Source organism: Dermacentor silvarum, chromosome 11 (assembly GCF_013339745.2).
Source record: "Dermacentor silvarum isolate Dsil-2018 chromosome 11, BIME_Dsil_1.4, whole genome shotgun sequence".
NCBI classification, from domain to species: domain Eukaryota; kingdom Metazoa; phylum Arthropoda; class Arachnida; order Ixodida; family Ixodidae; genus Dermacentor; species Dermacentor silvarum.
The window spans coordinates 92,345,134-92,365,318 of record NC_051164.1 but is presented as its reverse complement, the minus strand read 5'-3'; the positions used below and the strand labels follow the sequence as shown (position 1 = coordinate 92,365,318).

General features: G+C 47.2%; 1 protein-coding gene across 1 annotated transcript in view; it reads right to left on the bottom strand.

The window, feature by feature from the left end:
• Window positions 1-757: 757 nt before the first annotated feature.
• LOC119432739 (uncharacterized) overlaps window positions 758-20,185 on the bottom strand; it is a 70,563-nt gene continuing 51,135 nt past the window's right edge. Inside the window, 10 exon segments of the mRNA XM_037699896.2 lie at window positions 758-1,869; window positions 5,301-7,026; window positions 7,840-7,947; window positions 7,949-7,994; window positions 9,428-9,506; window positions 10,353-10,507; window positions 11,494-11,663; window positions 13,285-13,457; window positions 14,401-14,661; window positions 16,002-16,268. Coding sequence (XP_037555824.2) covers window positions 1,481-1,869; window positions 5,301-7,026; window positions 7,840-7,947; window positions 7,949-7,994; window positions 9,428-9,506; window positions 10,353-10,507; window positions 11,494-11,663; window positions 13,285-13,457; window positions 14,401-14,661; window positions 16,002-16,268 — 3,374 coding nt within the window. The 3' untranslated portion in view covers window positions 758-1,480.

The following is a 20,185-nucleotide window of genomic DNA, read 5'->3' as shown; positions in this document are numbered from 1 at the left end:
CAACCACTCATGACCTAACATATCCAGTTTTATACCACTTTACTTTAGGGAAAGTAAAACTCCGAAGTTTGCTTCAGTTTCATCTTTCTACTGTTTCTCTCAGCCCCTCAGCCCAGAAAGGCTTTTTTTTTTACATCTATTTTCCATTATCTTTTATTCCCCTTGCTCCCTTTCCCCATCACTGGGTTGGTAGCCAGCCTGTCTGAGAACTGGCTAACCTCCCCCTCTTTCCGTCTATTCCTCCTCCCTCCCTTATCGTTCTTACTGGTATCAGCACAGCGTCAGCTATGGAATATTCACAAGCCTGCTTATGCGACATACATGCTCCTTAAGGTGCACATTTTATATTGTTCGACAAGAAAACTGACGGAATTAAATTGCACACGTTCATTATTATCCTTGATAATCGCGACTTGTCGCATTGCCCAAAAGTGCTGGGCTTCGCAAGCACTAAATTAAAATTGTTTCGACTAAATGATCAGTTGTTGTCCGGCGTTTGCACTGCCACAGTCTTTAACGTGTCCTCGCATCATTGTCGACGAGTCATGTGTTTTCAGCTTCACTTTCTGACTTGACTTTTCCAATCTTTTTTTTTTTTTTTTGCCAATCAGTGTACAACACAGAATACCGCCTGACCCACATCTAACGGTTCTAAACTTCTGCAAAGACGTATCTGACGGTTCAGCAAAGACACATCTAACGGTTCTAAACTTCTGCAAAGACGTATCAGCAGTGTTGGTCCTCAGTTAGGTTCCCCCGTCCAATGCGTTTGAAGTGGTGGAGTCTCAAACGAGTCTCGAATATCTCCACCAGACTGCGCGTGTTCGTGATTTTTGTTCTCTGCTTGCGTCATCAAACGACGACTCACAACCCCAGTCGACGCGATGTTTACGCTCTCCAAGGCGGAGCCTTGAAGTCACTGTACATTTGGCGGAACACATGTCCGCCTTGCCGCACACTATGTGCCCATTAGGCCAGTTAGACAAGCGAACTTACGGAACTGCATTGGAATTGTTCATTATAAGCCATGGTAATCGGTCTCATGCACATTGCATCAGTGAGCTGGACTTCCCAAGCATTGGACTAATTGTTTCGAACCAGTGAACAACTGTCGTATAGTGTAGTGCTTGCCCTTCAATCTCTTTCATCGCACCATCATCTCTTTGTCGATGAGTTGAACTTGGAAGAGTTTTTCTTTTGCCTTCCACTTTTTGCAACAGGGTGTATCTACAGGCCCAGTGATTCACGCTTCTGGGCATCTGCTAGGACCTTGCCGTTCAGCGTTCGCGCCTCATTCATGTTTCTTCCGTCCAATACAACGCAATTTCAGTTTAGGTCCGGGAGACCTGGAATCACTGATTTCTTTTAGGTCACCTCTGCACCAGAGTGCACGCACCCATGTTCCTGCATTTGTTGTGTTTTTTTTGCGGCGTCTAAAGACGATTCACAACCCCGAGTCGACACGACGTGTCCGTGCGCTTCACGGCGGCGTCTCGAAATCACTGTACATCTGGCGGAAAGACGTGTCCGCCTTGCCGTAAACCATGGGACCACCGGGCGCGCGCGAAGGGGACGCGTGGTGGTAGTGGCCGCGACCCGTCGCCGACGTCGTCACCACGGGAACCGGAAGCGATGGCAGCGCGGCAGCGGAAGTGACGCCTGCGGCCGACGGCAACCGGAAGTCGCCCATGACCGAGGAGATGAGCTGCTTGCGCTTCATGGAGCGCCGCTGCCAGCGGAAGCAGAAGAAGCCCCCCAGCATGAGCCCCACGTGGATGGCTGACACGACCAGCGCGGTGATGATGATGGTGTTCTGGGGGTCGCAGGCTGGCTCTTCCTCGACTGGCCTAGGAGGCGGCAGAGGAGGCTCTGTGAGGGGGAAAAAAAAGTTGGAAAGCGATTCAACTTCTAGTAGAAGTCGATCAAAGACTGGTTGATTGAAAAAGGTGGGGGTCAAAATGGGCGCGTAGTCACTGCGCACGGCACTGTATCGCGTCACCCCTCACGTGAGGTGAGAAGGTTTGTTGACTGGCATATCTTTGGAATTGACCCACATTTTTAGACTGCAATATCTTCGGAGTCGGCCTACAAAAAAAAAAAAAAAAAAAAGTACTAGAAACTTAGTACCCGCTATGCAAAAGACACTCGCCAAAGACATTTGTCGTCAAGCAAAAAAGCGGCACGTAGCTTTAAGAAGGTTGCTTAATTCACCTGTTTATGAGAGTGCGTTCTTGATCATATCAGTGTTACGGTGCATTACGACGAGCTTCATAAGTTTCTATAAGTACATTGTAACAAGATTTGGGAGGGGGGAGGGAGGCTCGCACGCTTGGAGCGATTCTGCGGCGAAATTTAAAGAGCTTTCATTCGCAAGTGTTGTTTGTCGTAGGTCGGCCGGCACCACGTCCATCGACAGAACTGGATCGCCTTTGCTCTGAATGAACGATTCTAGCGTGAAATGTTTTCTTTTTTTGGTAATACGGGCCCTAGTGCTGCTCAGATGATTCACTGGCAGTGCCAGCGGATAGGAGACGGTTTATACTAAAGTACGATAGATAACTCCTTAATTTGAAAGGTTGCATGCATCTTGCGAATGCGTGCTCAATCACGCTTCTATTCATTGCGGTGGGTATTAGGTTGGGGGTTTATTTTAAATCACAACAGAAAGGGTGTCAGGTCTTCGGAAGACGCCGTGAACATTGAGAGTAAAATCTCAACTCATTATTATTATTATTATTATTATTATTATTATTATTATTATTATTATTATTATTATTATTATTAATAAGTACTGGCGTGCACCAGCACTTGGACTTCATGGTTGGTCTTGGGCACGATAAATGAGTGATTGATTGAGCGTCATCATTATTATATTATTATTGTCATCAGTCTAACGCTTCAACCAATCAACGTTGCTAGGCTAACGGAAGGCACATTTGAGCTTCACAAAACAATAAATGAACCGAATATGTCATAAATCAAATCACGCCATGTCGTAGGTGAATCCACGTGATACCCAGGAATGTCACACTGATTTAGCGGCCCTAGTTGTAGAATTTCTGTCGAGTTTTTTTGACATATTTTAATGCGCTAGCGTTCTTTGGCGAGTACCTGAGCAAAATCTGTTCGTCCCGTGACGCCTTATATTTGCAAACAAAATGCATAATTGGTGAGGTTAACACATGGAATTGTTATACTAGGGTAATAGTAGATGAAATTCGTAGCGTTATAAGAATACTTCTGACCGCGATTCGAACCATTGACCGCAGCATGCCAGGCAGATGTCTGTGTGAGCCACAATACATCCATGGAAGTGAAAGATGATTGGTAGCGTTAGAAAGAAAGAAACTGGTAGCATTGATAAAAGTAGCGCATGTAATCGTTATAATAGTGTAATAGTAGATGATTGGTAGTGGTAGAAAAAAAAAACTGGTTACGTCGCGGTCGCCGCGTCTAGGTCGTAACAAAAAAGGAAAACAAAGAAGTTAACACATGTAATCATTATAATAGTGCAATAGTAAATGATAGGTAGCGCTCGAAAAAAAATCACTGGTGAGGTCACCGTCGCTGCGTCAAGGTCGTAACAAAAAAGGAAAATAAGAAATTGAAATAACAAGCTCTGGCGTGAAAAAAAAACGAAAAAAATGTTGTGACGGCGTTCTCGCTCAGTTGATACGTATATTTCCAAAATAAATGGTTATTGGTCATGTTAACACATGTAATAGTTATTATAGTGTAATAGTAGATGACTGGTAGCGATGGGGAGACATGCATAAGCTAGCTAAATGGTAAGTAAGCAAAAGTGAAGTAGCAGCTGAGCCAAAGAATGCTTACGCATTAGTAGACAATTCTCACGATTTCTGTAGCATTTTGTTGTTACACAGCCGTTGCCGTCATGGGTTGCGCTACCTTTTGATAAATTGATCCAGTGACGAATTTTTCTTTTATTTGCAACTTTTTATAAGTGTGACCTTAGCATATGTGTTGTAAGCAATTTCTTGCACCTACTGCTAAAGTTCTGCTTTTTCATTTGAGCAATAGGCGTCTTTGAAATATTGCATCACTGCGGCTGCACTTGAGTTTGTGTTACCCTCTTGTATGAGCCTTACGTGGTGCTAACGATATTGGCAAGTAATACTGCAATGATGATAAGCGCTTATTTTTATTGTAAGAAGAAACCATCATTATGATGCATTAAAACGAATGACGGCCTATTCCTCAAAAAGACTGCCAATTGGAAGAGTTTGAAGGTATTCATGATGATCAGCAAGCGCGGATACGAGTATACATCAAGGACACATTGGCCGACGCTCTGGAATTAGCCTATTCCTCTTAGGAAACGAGGACAGCTTATGCCAAAACTGCACCTCATTTGTACGAATCGCCAACCTGACGTTCTCGTGCTGGCAAATGCGACTGCTTTCCACGCGCCCTGCGGTTATATAACAGATGCGATGTGTATAAGATGTAGTTTTACTCGCGACGCTCCCTCCTACAGGAGCAGACAAAAGATGGCTCCCTACCGGCGCCATCACACAAAAGAGAGCGAATAAAGACGCCGGTAATGCAGCTCGGAGTAAGAAGTATCGCAATCACCTCCGAGGCAGCTCTTTGTCCGCGCGAGGACAGTCGCAAACTCGCGGGGACACTTTCTATGGCCTGGCGTTATTTCTTGTCTTGTGTCGCGAATGCGGCCTCCTGCGCGTAGCCCCGCCAATACGGCGCACCGCTCCGAAAGCCCCCGGTGACGTCGGCCAATCAGAACACAGTGGTTTTCTCACAATGTATTACTCCGCGGCTGCTTTCGTCTGCTGCTCACAACTGCGTAGTAGTAGTAGTTGTGAGCAGCAGACGTAAGCAGACGACGTCTGCACCGACACAGCATTAGACGAGCGCGTGAAAATAAAGCGTCTGATTAAGCTTTTTGACTGGTGCGTGGCTTTAATGATAGCACTAGCGAGAAAGAGCCAATCATACCCCGAGGCGCGAAGCTTATCATTTATGTCCACGTGATAGTAAAATGACGGATGCGGAATGTCAAGCGCTTCGAAAAAAGAAAAAAAAAACTGCAGGAACTACTTTGCTTACAAAGAGATCCCGGCGTCACTCCGCTTCGGCACCGCTGCACATTTTTAGCGTGAGAGTGAGTATATATATGTATATATACACACACATACCGTATAGAGAGAAGGCTATAGAGAAAGGCGGCACGCGCGGAATTCGTCTTCATTACCGTCTCATGACATCGCACGGCCGGCATCGTATAGTGCCAGCTAGCCAGCCGCTGACGACTTCCTCACCTCGTTTTCGACTTCGTGGGGGTTGGTAGACGCCACCGCCGCCGGAGTTGGCGGCGTTCCTGGCCCAGCCGTTGTTGGGCTTCGCTCCACTGCTGTCTTCGCCCACCATAATGGCGAGCGAGAGCGGAACTTCCTCCGGGTACGGCTTCTCGGTCGTGGCGACAATCTCGCGAAAGGCCGAAGACGGCGCGTACCCTCCCTCCATCTCTCGCACCACGAACTGGCCGCTGGAATTCGTCGTCATCTGCTGTTGCTGCTGCTGCTGCTGCTGGAATAGCGCGTTGTCCTCACCTCCCGCGAGGTCTAACGTCGCTTTCGTTTCGTTTCCGGAGGAGAAATTCAAGGTGTCGCTTCTCGCTTCCGCAGGCAACGATTGTGGCTCCTCCCGCCGGGCGGTGTCCGCGGGACGACGTCCTTTGTCGTAGTAGTCGTCACTTCTTTCGGGCTCGCTCGAAAACGAGCTGCCACCGCCGTTAACGCTTTCCCGAAAGCCGGCGGTGGGCCGAGAGGAGTCCGATTCGAGCCCCGTCTCTTGCCCGTGGCCGCCGGAAGGCTGATCTCGGCTCGTTTGCCTTAACGACTCGTTTACGCGGTCCGCGGTTCGGTCGAACTCGCGATGATGTCCCGCCGCTTCGTAATAATGGAGTCCCCGGTTTCCTGAAGGTTCCTTCCGCTCGTTTCCGGCCGAGTTGTGGTGATTACGGTGTTCTAATCGACGATTATCGTAACGATGCTGCTCGGCCGCTGGCTCGACGGCCACTGGTCCTGGCGGTGGGCCGTACGGCGTGTCTCTCCAGACGTGCGAGAAGGCTTGGCTCGAATGTGGCGGTGTTCCTCGGCGGTTGTCCGTAAACGTATGTCGCGCATTGGGGTCGTAGTAGCCGCCATGACCGTAGGGGCCGTGACCGCCGTACGGCGGCGGCGAGCCGTAGTGGCGGCCGTATCCCAATCCGTAGCCGCCGTATGGTTGAGAAGTTAGATCGAAAGGTACGGCCGTCGCCTGCTGAGAAGGACCTCGATCACCATGCTGTAGTTGTGGATGGTTGGGATCAGGATTACGAAACACGACGGCCGAGGACACTTGCTCAATCCTTTCGGCGTCCTTCGAAGCTTGTTGTGGTTCCGGGATACTCCCGTTGCCTTCTTCGGGCAGGTACATTTCCTGCTTCCGGAACATCAAATGCGGTTCGCTGTCCTCTGCATCGTCATAGCCTTCTTCTGCTGCTTCTGAATCGAAACGAGCCGTTTCGTTTGTATCGGGAAACGCAGTTAAGGTTGCTGCCACTGTTTCTTCTGTAGCTTCTTCAGTGACCGTTGAGTTATGAGGCGTTTGTTCCACGCTCTCTTCCGTGACGTCGTCTGTAAAGTTTTCAGCTGGAACAGGTGTCGATGGAACGCCATCTGTCGTCTGCTCCTGACTCGCAGTGGTCTCCGTAATGCTTTCGGTGTCGCTTTCGGCTGTCAACGTCTTTTCCGTGGTATCTATTGTGGTCGTTGCAGGTTCAACCGTGGTCGCGGGAGCATCAGTCGTCGTAGTCGTAGGCGGCTCGTCTGTAGTGGTCGTCGTCGTGGTTCGCACGGCATACGGCCTTATGACGATCGTGGGTTTGTGCGATGCGAGGAAGATTGGTCTGGTCCTGTTCCTGAACGCGAACCTCGCAATCGGCGGGAACGATACGTCGCGTCTTCTGCGGCCAAACGACTCGCCACCTCCTTGGCAGCGCACCTGCAGGGGGATAAGAGAATTCAGTATCAGTTGTGACAGCATCCATTGTTGCGTCCCTACGAGGACATCGGAGGATTTGATTGCCATTGTGAGAGTTTCACTAAGACATCTCCGTCACAGAGATCCAAATTTAGGCCAGGTTAGTACGCGATGAAACGACCGTTCTCGTCACTGTCACCCACATCACATCTACTTCTGCAGTAAGGAGAGTTTTTTTTTTTATTATTCTTCAACTTGTTCAGTCCACGTGAAATAATGTAGCTGCCGACTAAGATATCAATGCGAAATAGAGCCTACAAGGTAACATCTATGGCGAGAAATTCATTGAAGTACCCAGTAAAAAATTTACTGTAAATGTAAAATTACCAATACCAAAGCAATCTAATGATTCGGAGTCGTAGCCGTCCACAGCTATTGCTCATCTGGGTGTTGCTTTCAAGGTATTAAATGTGCTCCTTTGACACGGATGTTCTTGCCTTGTAGAAACTACAGAGTCATGCATTATTACCAGAGAAATGGTATGCCACTGTCTGTTTCCACCTGGACGTAGTTCCCCCACACATAAACACAAGGGCATGTGTTGCAAAACCTGCAACCTATTTCTTAGGAAATGTGGAGCGAGAAATACCCGCAGTTGTTGCTTCGGCTTTTTGTTTGCCCGAAAGTGCCTGCTCATCAACTTTCCCACGCCGCTGTCGCCCGAGACGTCACGCGCCTAAGCCAAAGTCGCACTTTTGCCTTTGTATAAAGAGTTCGCAAGGAAATGGAAAGTATTTAAAAAAATAGATTGCACAGAATAAGGTTGGCACTCACGGGATCACACCTCTCTTGGCAGAACCTTATTTGCACCTCGAAGTTGACCAGACCGGACGACGGGAATCGAAACGCCTTGAAATTGGCGAAGAGCGCGCCCTGGTTGCCTGTAGTCTGGTCGAAGAGGCGGAAATATGCTCGGATCCACAGGACACCTGCGCATGACGACGGGAAGATGGTGAGAGAGTGCCAGAAGCAGGCACTTCATTTAACGGACTTGCGCGACAGAACGCCTGTCATGTCTCCGACAATTTATGTAATGCGTTCCAGTAACTGGCAGCCACAAATGGTTTGCAAGTGGTCAAGTTCGCAGAGGAGTGATGAATACGTAAGACTAAGGAGAAGGAAATAATCGTGGTAGAGGAAATTTTGAAACTGAACTTGCTCCTATGAGTTTGCAGTAGGTGTGTTAATTAGTTATATGACCACCGCAGACATGGAAGCTTCGAAAGTATGTCAGACCCGTTTATTAGATCGCAAGGCATGGACGCCGGAAGTTAAGAGCGTTAAGAGTAACATGCCCGTGCAAGCAGGTTTTCATGAACGCCGCCGGGGACGTCTTTGCAGATTCAGTCATTCATTTTTGGTTTTGAGATTTCGTGATATTGTGCATGTGTTACTTGCTCAATATATGCATACACAAGCGTTTTCTGCATATAGTCCGCTTTGATAGTTACCAGGCCCCGAGAAAAGAGGTGATTGCCGTGCTCTTCTGGCAGTACTCCTGTTACCCTTTTGGCGCTCAAAAGCTGTGCGCGTAAGGACTAGAGCTTCCCATTTCCAGTTCTTCACATTGGTGAATCAAAAAACACGAGCGTCACTGTGAGGATTCGTGTTTACGTGCTCACTGATCTGGCTACTTTTGTATATTACTGAGAGTGAAGTGAAGTTTATTTTTCCTTCTTCTTACAAAGGAAGAAGCTGGGGCTAAAGGCTGAAATGCATGACGAAGGCCTCAGCTCCCCATATCATATAACACATAACTGAAAATATAACAATATAAACACAAAATATCAGGTGCACTTGGAGGTGTCACATAGAAGCAGATAACAAGCAGACAACAGTAAAATGGCACTATACAAAGCGCAAGCCAGAATCAGTTAAGTATTGTTCAGTTTTTTTTTAAATACGTTCAAAGAGGCACCAAAATTAACATTTGTTGACACCTTAATAAAGTTGCAATTACCTGAAAGCGGTGTATTTCCCATTTTATCTATGAAAAAAAAATCCCATAGCGAACATCTTAGGACAATATATACTTACGTAAGTTAAGTGTTATGAATAGCATGCACTGGTGGCACATTTGCCACCCGTACATTGCTGTGAACCTGCATGCCAAACCTGCTTTAACATGCGTTCTTTCATCTGTGTTTCTGTGAAAAATCTCGCTCTAACGTTCACTAACTCTATGGAAAACGCCCCTAATGATTACCGACTTCGCCTTGCGTGCTGTCCTGAAGAGCAACGCGTTCACACACGAGCTTTGCACTGCGTCACTATTAATTAACGACAAGCATGATTCTGCACAGGTGAGGTATCTTCATATTGCCTTCGCCTGTTGTAGTACAGTAACTGAGGTTGCACTTACCCTAGGCTGTCGATGAGAAAAAGAGATTCGCCATTGGAGCTCCTGGCGTAGAGGTTTCTTGCAAAAATGGCAAATGCGCCTGGAACGTGAATCAAAGGTGAAAATAATGAATTAGTACTGATTCATTACTTTATTACATTTAGTACGAGGCCTAACTTGTGTCTTGTATTCGTCTCTCATCCCTCATGAGAATGCTATCTTGACTAAATTTTACTCTATTGACTACTTTATACCCACTCGTTTATGAGGTTATTTCATTTAGCACTCAATTCAATCATACTTAGATCAGTTGCAAACTATATTTTCATTTATCAATTTCTGATCTACCACCTTTATAGATAGATATTCACATGGACAAGAAGTATACCTCGAACTTAGTTGACCTATGGGCTATGTTTCTTAGCCGCAAATTAATCTGGCGAACACGCGGAATAAAAATTTCTTTCAAGGGTAGTCTCGTCTTTAATGTAGCATAGCGTTTATTTGTAGACGATATTAACTACGTAATGTCTCTTTAGCAAAGGTTCCATCACTACGTAATGGTACTTCAGCAAAGGTTCACTGAGAGACATATTACGGAGTTACAACTAACCTGAACACGTTGTGCGAACCATACAACACGTCACTGTGTTGTAGCGAACCATTGGAACTATAGGGGCTGCCACGCGTTCTCATTCACGACGTTATGGCGCTCTGGCAGGCTGGCCGCCCGTAAACTGTGTGTCCATAATAAAGCTATGACGATAATGGTCAATACAAAAAAAAATGATGTACACCCTTTCAAAGTGCGATTGATCTATTTGTCGGCTCTCGTTATGCTGCGCGTCCTTGAAACCATACCACCGTCCTATAACTTAACCTCAGGAACCACACGGTAACAGTGAAACAAGTTAAAGCAGCGCAAGTTCACCAAGGGCTGTCTTACTGCCAGGTTCTTGGATTTCAATCCTAAGCGTGAGCTCGTCCCCGAGGCCGACCACTCCTGCGTCACGCCCGCTGGGGTCCAGGATTCGCATGACCACGTTCGGCGGCGGGGCGGTGTTGGTCACGACGGACGTGATGGTGGGCTGGTGGCGAGTCCTGCGGAAAAGTGGCAGGGTCGGCGTCACACGCTCTGAAGTGAAGACCGTTTCTCCTAACGCTGTGTGAAAACCGACGCCCGAGCTGCAGCCGTCACCCCTTTGACTATAAAAATACGGGGACATCGAACGCTGTGGACTCCGTCAAATGGCTGGGCACTCGCATCTCCGTTAACCGAGCTAACCGAGGTTACGACTTTTTCTGCGGACCAGCGTAGAACACTGTAAGGGCTGCGAAAGCGCGGACGTGGACTACGGGCTGAACTGCGAACAAGCGTTTAAACCAACGCAATGCGTATATACTGAAGATCACCGCGAGGCAGTTGCGGTCAATTGAAATTATTATTGGCTTGATCACACCTAGCAGACAAAGGAAAGCAATGCTCATAAGACGAGGTGTCATAAAACGATAAGAGGCAAAATTATGAATGCAGTCCACTTCTTCTGGCCCATACTATAAGCATAGTTCAGATAAGTCACCTTCTTTGATTCCTAGACTGAGAGACATCTCAATAACTGTACCACATCTTTCGAACTTAAAAAAAAAAGAAAAAAGGGGTTGACTGAGTTCACAAAAGAAGAAAAAAAACGAATCTTGAAAAGAGAAAGAAGTGACCGTAGCGGCACATAATTGTCTGTTCACAAAGGCGTACATGTTCACCTAAACCAAAGCTTAAACTGAACCAAAACTCGATAGGTATCTCGATCCAAATTTCAATGCGTGTTTGACAGAAAATTGCTCGCTTTGAGCTGAAGGATTTCCGTGTGACCGCCGCCGCTGCAGTAAATATTGTTCACATGCCATGCCACTGACTATGCTACGACCTGGCATTATGTATGCATTTGTGTACGCGTGATATTATTCCCATATTTAAGAAGGTACGCAGCCTCTAGCCACAGTTTTTCTGCGGTTACTACCTCGTGATCACATTGACAGCATTAATTCGACGCTTTTAGTTCGTTTAGTTTCATAGCACTGTAACTTACGTAACGTCGAGGCCACCGCTGTAAGCGCCGTTTCGTGCGAAAGTGGAACCAAGCGTGACTGTCCTGTCACCAGCTTCGAAAGAGCACACCACGCGTATGTTGCGGTCGGTGTCTGTCATTATGATCGGGTGCTGCTGGACGACAACTTCGTTGGCATAGTGGCCATTTCCCTGCGGGAGAAAAGTACAAGAGATAGAGGTGAATGACTCAGCGGCCCACTGTACAGTCGTTTTCTGGAAATTCTGATCGAAATGCGTAAACCACTTTTCTCACGCACACGCCTAATCCGGGAAGTGTCCAGGGAGTTTAAGAAGATAATACTGTGGCATACGGGAGTTCGATCGTGAGAAATGCTCGCGTTTCAGCCGGAAGACATGCAAAATAGTTAGCGCTGCATTATTTATGCAACCACTCGAGCGTGAGGATGCTCCAGGTGTGTGCGCCAAACTGAAAGTATTTCCCACTAACTTTCACTTGTAGGGCCTCTCCCGACATTCCCAGACTTGCGTGCGATATTTACGACGCCACGTAACAGGTTTAGGAAGAATACTTGTTCATGCATTTTCTACCCATAGCTGCTGGGAACGCAACTGCCACCAAGGCATTCCTTCCTGCTATTTTCAGGTCTTGTGAAAAGATATCCCTTTCCCGTCAACGGCAGTGTTCTGAATGATACAAGCTACTCTAACTTGAAGTCATGGTTGTCGTTTATTTACCTCTTTCTCACATTTATTGCAGCACTACTGCATTACGACGCTTGCTACCTGCCTACCCTACGCTGTGCACAGCGGTAAACAACATGCAACATGCGTCGCCTGCAACAAACGGCATGTCGCGAGGCATTAGATGCGCGGTGCTCACATATTGCAGTCAGTTTAACACGTTTCCGAACCAACAGCATACATAGGCTTGATGCAGACGTTCATAACGACACTTTCCGCCACCGTAATAACGCTTTTAGTCTCGCGAAAGTAAAGATTAAGCCTTCACATAAGTGTAAAGGAACGCAAGAAGCAGTTCGCTTGATAAAAACTGTTCAAGGGAAACGTGAATACATGGACTTACTATCGAGGCAAATATGTTGTATTCCTTGTTTTTCTTCTAGTGATGTTCAATCCGCCGATTATGTTTCTACTTACAGCAAACACGCTATCACGTACCACGCTATCGTCAGTGAAAGAGATGCATTGAGTAAAGCAGGCTCCTCCGCACAAACTCTCTTGCTGTGGTGAAGTGTGCTTCAACGATCGATATTTTTAGCAAACCCTGGGCACACGAAGCGGCAGCTTTTAAAGCGTATTATAGAGTGAATGTTCATCGAAGTGAAACGTAAACACCTGAGTTTCTGGTCAACATCGATACTTTTTCATTGCTCGTTCAAATAAGTTTGTTCAAGTGATGTTCGATGCTTTCGTTGTAATTCTACCACTCTACTTGTAGCCACCCTGTAAATTGATTTGTACTTAGTCCGACATGTTGCGCTGGTTACACTAGGAGTGAATTGCTGCGCTTCCTCAATTAGCTAAGACGTGCAGACGAATCTAATGTACCTACAGACAATGATAAAAAAACGAAGGGGTGGTGTCAAGTTTGCTTCTCCCCATAATGACGCTTATTGCGGCGAAGCCTGCTTTGAAGACTGCTTTCCATGAAGCTACGCATGCACGCAGGGACAGTTCTTGAGGTGCGTCGAAAGTGCCATTGACAATAGATGTGACTTACAACATGAAATCAACATAGTAAAGTGCAAGGCAGGGAAAAGTGACGCCCTCAATGTGAGGGAAAGCGCACCTCCTGCAGCGTCCCGCAGCGGGTGCCGAGTGAGACAGCGAACTGGAGCGTGTTTTGCCCGTTTCCCACCACGAAGCATTGAGAAGGGTTGCCCTTTGCGTAGACGCGGCCGTGGAAGGGCGTGTCGAAGTTCATCGCCAGTAGCATGTCCTGCTGGTTGCATTGCACGCTCACTGCATAGCGAAAAAGGTACCCGTTAACAACGCAGCGAATAGACCAATAATTACAATTTCTTTGTAAGCAAGGAATCGGCATTAACAAAATAAATACATGTACTCAGATCCCAAAACGTTTGCATTATCCCAAAATTACACAGATATTTAGAGCGCAGCTCTTAGGCGTCCGTTCCTGTGGCGAGCGTCGGCGTCCCTCGTAACCGAGCGAACGAGCACAGCGAAGGAGGAAAGAGCGAATGCGGAGCGGAGCGGCGGATGAAAGGCAGCGATAGCGAAGAGTACGCGATGAGGAAAGCGGAGGAGGAGGTTATGGTGAAAGCCTGAGAAGAGAAGCGTAGTGCCGCGCACGATGGGCTCTGCGGCGACGATGGCTACGAGATGGCGCCAGAGTAGCGCTCCGTCGTCTGTTCGCCGATACTATATATGGAAACAAAGCGCTGCGTCTGCGGTGGCTATTGTGAATCGCGCCCACGCGTTACCCACGCGCTGCCTCTCGCGATCTCCAGATTAGCGAGGCAGTCGCGCCACACTTCGCTCCGTTTGAAACGTGCCGCACGAGACAGATTGTCCGCGCCAGCCAATATATCGCGAAATGAAAACACGTATAGAGCGGCGCTCATATTTCGAATTATGGAGTATCGAAATCGTCGGCGATTTCTTTATATTAGCCAGTGCCCTGTTTTAGAAGGATGCTTTGGTCAATCTTACTAGACGATTTTGTGTCGTACTAGCGGTTACGCCAGCTTCATACGCTGCTCAGACAAGAGGACTTTGTTACGCCCTCATGCTGTTTGTCTGCCTGCCTGTCCAAATAGATAGATAGATAGATAGATAGATAGATAGATAGATAGATAGATAGATAGATAGATAGATAGATAGATAGATAGATAGATAGATAGATAGATAGATAGATAGATAGATTCATTAGTCCTGGACCAACCTTGTTCACACGTGCCCTTCTCGCTGTAGACAGAGTATCGGCGGTGCACGAGCGCGGCCGTACCCAGGGGTGTGGTCTGGGCGTCCTCGCTGCTGAGCGCGCAGTCCCGGTGCACCGTCTCGAAGTTGACGGCACGGCAGCTGAACAGGCGCTCCAGGTCACACTGGCGCTGACACTCGGCCAGGCTGAACGCGTGGCCCAGCCGGTCGATGATGGGCAGAAACCGATCCACGTGCTCGCGGTACTGGCACGTCGAGGGCTCTGCGCGAAGATGCGGAAAAGAAAGTAGTACACCGTAGACCTCGTTATTTGTTGTGGCGAGTCTAAGCCGCCGCACTGAATGTGTCCAGCTAACCAGCCGCTGATTACTGACGTTGAATCAGGTCGTTGGAAAATATTTCACGCAGTTTCCTAAGTGCCGCGCGTTTTCTTTGATTTCTCGGACATTTGACGGTCGTTTTCGCAGACTATCTCCCCCCCCCCCCCCCCCCCCCCCTCTCCCCGCGAGGGATTTCTTTCATCTTGTGCCACGAGCAGGGTGAATACAGGGAAAATGATAATAGCACAAACCGGTTCCTTTGGCCTTGTCACGAACAATAAAAAAATGACGCCTATTCGATATAGACCGATCTTACGCATTAGCTACATGCCTTTCTGGATACGTTGCACCGAGACTACCACATGACGAAACGGCGGCTCTCTATTGCACGTCCACAATTGTAAACCTGTACTGAGATGTTAAGGACACTCTTGTTCTTATCTAAAATCAAGAAGGGGGCTGACAGATGGAGTAGCACACTGTAGTATAAATAGTTGCAAACAGGGATAAGGTGGCTCATTGAGTGAATGAAATAACTTTTATTGGAGGTCCGGCGAGGACGAAAGGCTGCCTTACGTTTCAATAGGTGGACCTATCTTCGTCAAAGATAGGTGCTTTTCTGAGGCACCGTATCCCTGTTATCAACTGCATATTCTTGAAGTTTCCACAAATAACAGGGCTTAAAGCCCAAACGACAATTCGATACCATCGCATCATGACCCCAGCTTTAATATGCATGCTTCTTTTCGTTGTCGCAAACTCTGTGTGTGTGTGTGTGTGTGTGTGTGTGTGTGTGTGTGTGTGTGTGTGTGTGTGTGTGTGTGTGTGTGTGTGTGTGTGTGTGTGTGTGTGTGTGTGTGTGCGTGTTCACAGAAGCGGAGTTTCACTTAGGTAATCCTCTCTTTAGCTGCTGTAAAGTTCGCCGCAGTGGAGTTTCACTGCTTCATATTTTTCATCATTTCCCCTTACCCGCGTGTAGGGTAGCTAACTGTACGCGGTAATGGTTAACCCTCCTGTCTTTTCTTTTATTTCTCTCTCTCTTTTTTTTAGTCCCATTTTTTCTCATTGGGAACGGTTAGGTGTGGTGTTGATATGTGTTTAGAAGATCAGTAATAGTAAAACGAAGTGTGCAGTGAGCCGCATTAACTTGACCAACCGAGGAAAAATTCCGTTCGAGTACCCACCAAGCCACGTACTGACCTTTAGACTGTATACCTCGAAAGTCCCTGTGGTTTCGAAGTAGGAGCGTTACGTTACGGGGTCAATCCCGTCCCATACGTACCCGGGGCGCACAGGTTCTCCAAGTAGTCGACGTCCTCGGCCGTGCGGACGAACAGCGCCGGCCGGGTGCGCCTGTTCTCGGCGTACAGCCGGCACAGCAGCCGCGACTGCTGGTAGGTGGCCGAGCGGCACACGAACGCCCGCTCGCGCAGACAGAGGTCCTCGCACTGGGCGCGCCGCAGCACGCCTGGAACCTCGCGGTCCGCGTCGCCGCCCAGCGTGTGGCCCACGGTTCGCTCGAAGGACCACATCTTGCCGCACGTGCGTTCTGCACAGTACCACGAGAGAGAGGAGGAATGGGAGAGGAGAAGTTGGCTGTCATGGTCTTTGCCACGCTGTGCGCAAAGAAAATGAGAAGCACACGGGGGGAAATAAAAAAAAATATTGTTTGGGGTTACGGTTCAAAAACCATGATTTTATTGTGAGGTTCGCCGTAGCGGGGAACTCTGGATTGCTATTGATCACCTGAGGTTTTTTAACGCGCGCCTAAATCGAAGTATTTCGCCGCCATCGAAATGCAGCCGCGGCGGCCGTGATCGAACCCCAACCTCCAGTCCAGCAGCCCAGCGCCATACACTGTGGATAAGACATGGTAACACGCACACGTGCACGCGCACACACGCTTTTTTGCTATTGAAGTGTAGAACTAGATTTCGTCGTGAATAATTGCTGCACACGCTCACTCACGGGGAGGCCACGCAGTAAGAACTGCTGTCCGTCTTGGCCTGCGTCGCCGTATTATTGCTATCTCACATTCTACAGTCTACCTCGGCGGCAAATGCACACCGCCCGACGTCTACGCACTCGGAGCTGTATCACTGAACAGTCGCTCGCGACACATTCAGGATACATTGACAGGACAAGGGCAATTATGTTCGCTCGTATGGTCAATGTGTCCATGTTTTGTTGCGGTTTTTTGTGCGCCGACTATTGTGGGAACAAATGCTCGTTTAGAGCTTGCCTATAGCGCTATTGCGCATTCATAGCACCGTTAAGCTTGTATGGCGTACAATGTTGCGCCTCCAATTGTATCCAGACCTTTGATGGGTTCAGCAGCGTCATATGTGGAATCGTTACAGAATCGCATTATTATTATGTTTGTGTGCACAAAAAGGATCACAAAGAGGAGCTTGCTGACGATGTGGAATTCAGCCAGTCCAGAAAGCCTGCCAGTACAGGCACGCAAGCCTGGCGGATAGGCAGTGGTTAACAGTGACAAAATAAGTTCGGTTGCTCAAGATCCACCTGTCCCAACATCGTAGATTAAAAAAAAAGGAAACAATGCAGATTGAAATAAATATACATAATCAAAACCTTTCGAAATTACTGGTACAGTTGAAACCCTCGCTATGCATTAAAAGCATGATGCAGAGTTGCAGATATACCATACATATCGTGGGCCATGTAGAATGCAAATGCGCCGAATCGCGTTCAAAATTTGTTTTGTAGGGTTCCGCACATGACGTCATATCGGTCCGAGACTCTTGACGGGTATATATCTCTGTCAGTAAATTACAGTGACTTGGCCGCCGAATCAGCTGTAAAATTTCGTACAATAGAGTGTTCCGCTTTATTAATTCCTTTCAAAATAAAGCATTCAACAACAGCCTCCTAGCACACGTTTATTTCCATTTCCCACCAATGTTACAAAGTAAACTGCACTTATGTTTGTTTGTAAAGCAGTACGTTTATCGAGGTCAGTTACTCCCAGGGTACTCCCAGGTCACTTACTCCGAAGTTTACAGAAGAATAAAAATGAGTTGGAGCGCATACGGCAGGCATTACCAAATTCTGACTGGGAGCGGACCACTGTCATTGAAAAGCAAAGTGTACAATCATTGCATTCTACCGGTGCCAACATATGGGACAGAAACTTGGACGTTAACAAAGCTCGAGAACAATTTAAGGACCGCGCAAAGAGCGATGCAACGAAAAATGGCAGGCGCAACGGTAAAAGACAGGAAGAGAGCGCTGTGGATCACAGCAAACGGTTATAGCCGATATTCTATAGTTGACACTACGAAATAAATATGGAGCTGGGCCGGCCATGCAATGCGTAGGGCAGGTAACCGGTGGGCTATTAGAGTTACAGAATGGTTGCCAAGGGAAGGGAAGTGCCGTCGATGACGGCAGAAAATTAGGTGGGGTGACGAAATTAGGAAAATCGCAGGGGAAAATTGGAATCATATAGCGCTAGACAAAATAACTGGAGATCGCTGGGAGAGGCCTTCGTTCTGCAGTGGACATACGAATTGGCTGACTATGATGGTGATGATGATGATGTTGCAAGCCAGGCTGCTTCAGGGAAGAAAAATACTAGGGTTCCCTCATGCTACAACTAAGACGACTTGAACGCGAAAGCCCGAGTGCAGCTAACTCAATGACACGACGACCACTTTTTGCTGAGCCATCGTCACTCTGAACCCATATAATGCAGTCATTTTTGCAAGTCGTCCTTTATTCACCAAACTCAGACCGTGATTCCGCACTTTCTTGATGAGTCATCATCACTGTGAAACCACAATTTAGTCATTTTTGCAAGTCATGTTTTTTTGCAAGTCACCCTTCATATGATTCACCAAACTCGAGCCTTGACTCAGCACTTTTTTTGCTGAGTCACTCTCACTTGGACCCTCAAATCTCACATATATATTGTGCAAGTTACTCCCCCACTCTATAACCCCTTGATTCACTCTTAATTCACACTTGATTCACTCTTGATTCACCCTATCGCTGCTTGGTTCACCATCATTCACTCTATCATTTTGATTTTACTTCATCACATTTAGTTTTCTCTATTACTCTAAATTTTCAATTTTCCCCGCTCTTGATTCACCCTGACACCACTTGATTCACCTTGATTCACTCTCATTTACTCTTTATTATCTTAGCTCACTCTATCTCTTCATTACCTTTCGTTTGACTCCTATCACCCAACTGAACGCCTTTAATTGACCATCAATTCACTCTAAATTCACCTAATTCACCTCTCTGTATACCCATATTTTTATCATAATGATTGTCATCATAGCCCATTACTACCAATCATTCTCGGTTTTTGGCCACGTTTCGGGTTTTCCGACTCATTTTTAGGCTTTGTCATGCTAATGATCATAATTATTTTAATGACGACTGCCATGATCATTTACCGTTATTTATGTTCCTCATGTAATTACCTATCGGTTGATTTATAATGTTGGACTTTAAAATGGTCTTATTGAGGTTTTTTTTTTTTCGATTTGTGGCTCCACTTTATGAAGGTCACCTCAAAACGAGGCAGATAAGGCTTTCGCCTTAAAAAAAAAAAAAAAACAAAGAAAAAAAAGAAAAGGTGGCAGTCTCGTGCTTTGCTATTGTCGGTTTGTCGTTAATCAGGCAGGTCGATCACCATGGTGAAGTAACCCGAGGCATAGGTTCTCTACGCGCTAGCGAGAAAGTTGAGAAAATTAATTAACCCTGCCGTGTGCACACATTAGGCGCAATCGAACAATATATATTTATTCCTATAATAATGTCTTTCCATCGCTGCGTACACACTTCGTCTCGGCAATCATGTCACACGTTTGTTCATCAACTTACGAGCATTGCTTACCAGCTTACCAGCAGTTCCCTTTGTGAGTTTTTTGCTCTCTGGTTAAAATCGAATCCCTACAGAACTATTCAGACAATTCAGTCAGTGTCGAGCAGCCGCTACATCTATCTATATATTATTGTCCGAGCCCCTGCACTAATTCCCTAAACTGGGCGCGTAAAGCAGCAAATGTGCCGTAAAATATAAAAGAATCCCCGGCGAATTGTACCGGAAAGTGCAAACGCCACTCGGCTAGCACGCAGCCGAGAGTTCCAAGAGAGAAACCACCCCCTCCTACACCGCGTACACGGACCACCACCTCTTACAACGGACGCGACCGTTTTCAGCATCCGCGCATGCAACGCCAGCCGTATATCGCACTAGCGATTCGCCTGGTCCGCTGCCTCTCGCCGTCAGGCGGGTTGTTCTTCTATGCCATTTTTCAATCCTTCTCCCCCCGCCCTCTCTTCTTCCTGTTTCCAAAAACTCGGCGTCCGCCACCAGGACTGCTCCATCCACTTCGCTTGTTTGCAATTCCGCCCGCCCGCCAGCAATCTTCAAAAGCGCGTTCAGTTTTCTTTGTTCGAGCGTTTTTCACGTTTCTGACTATCTCT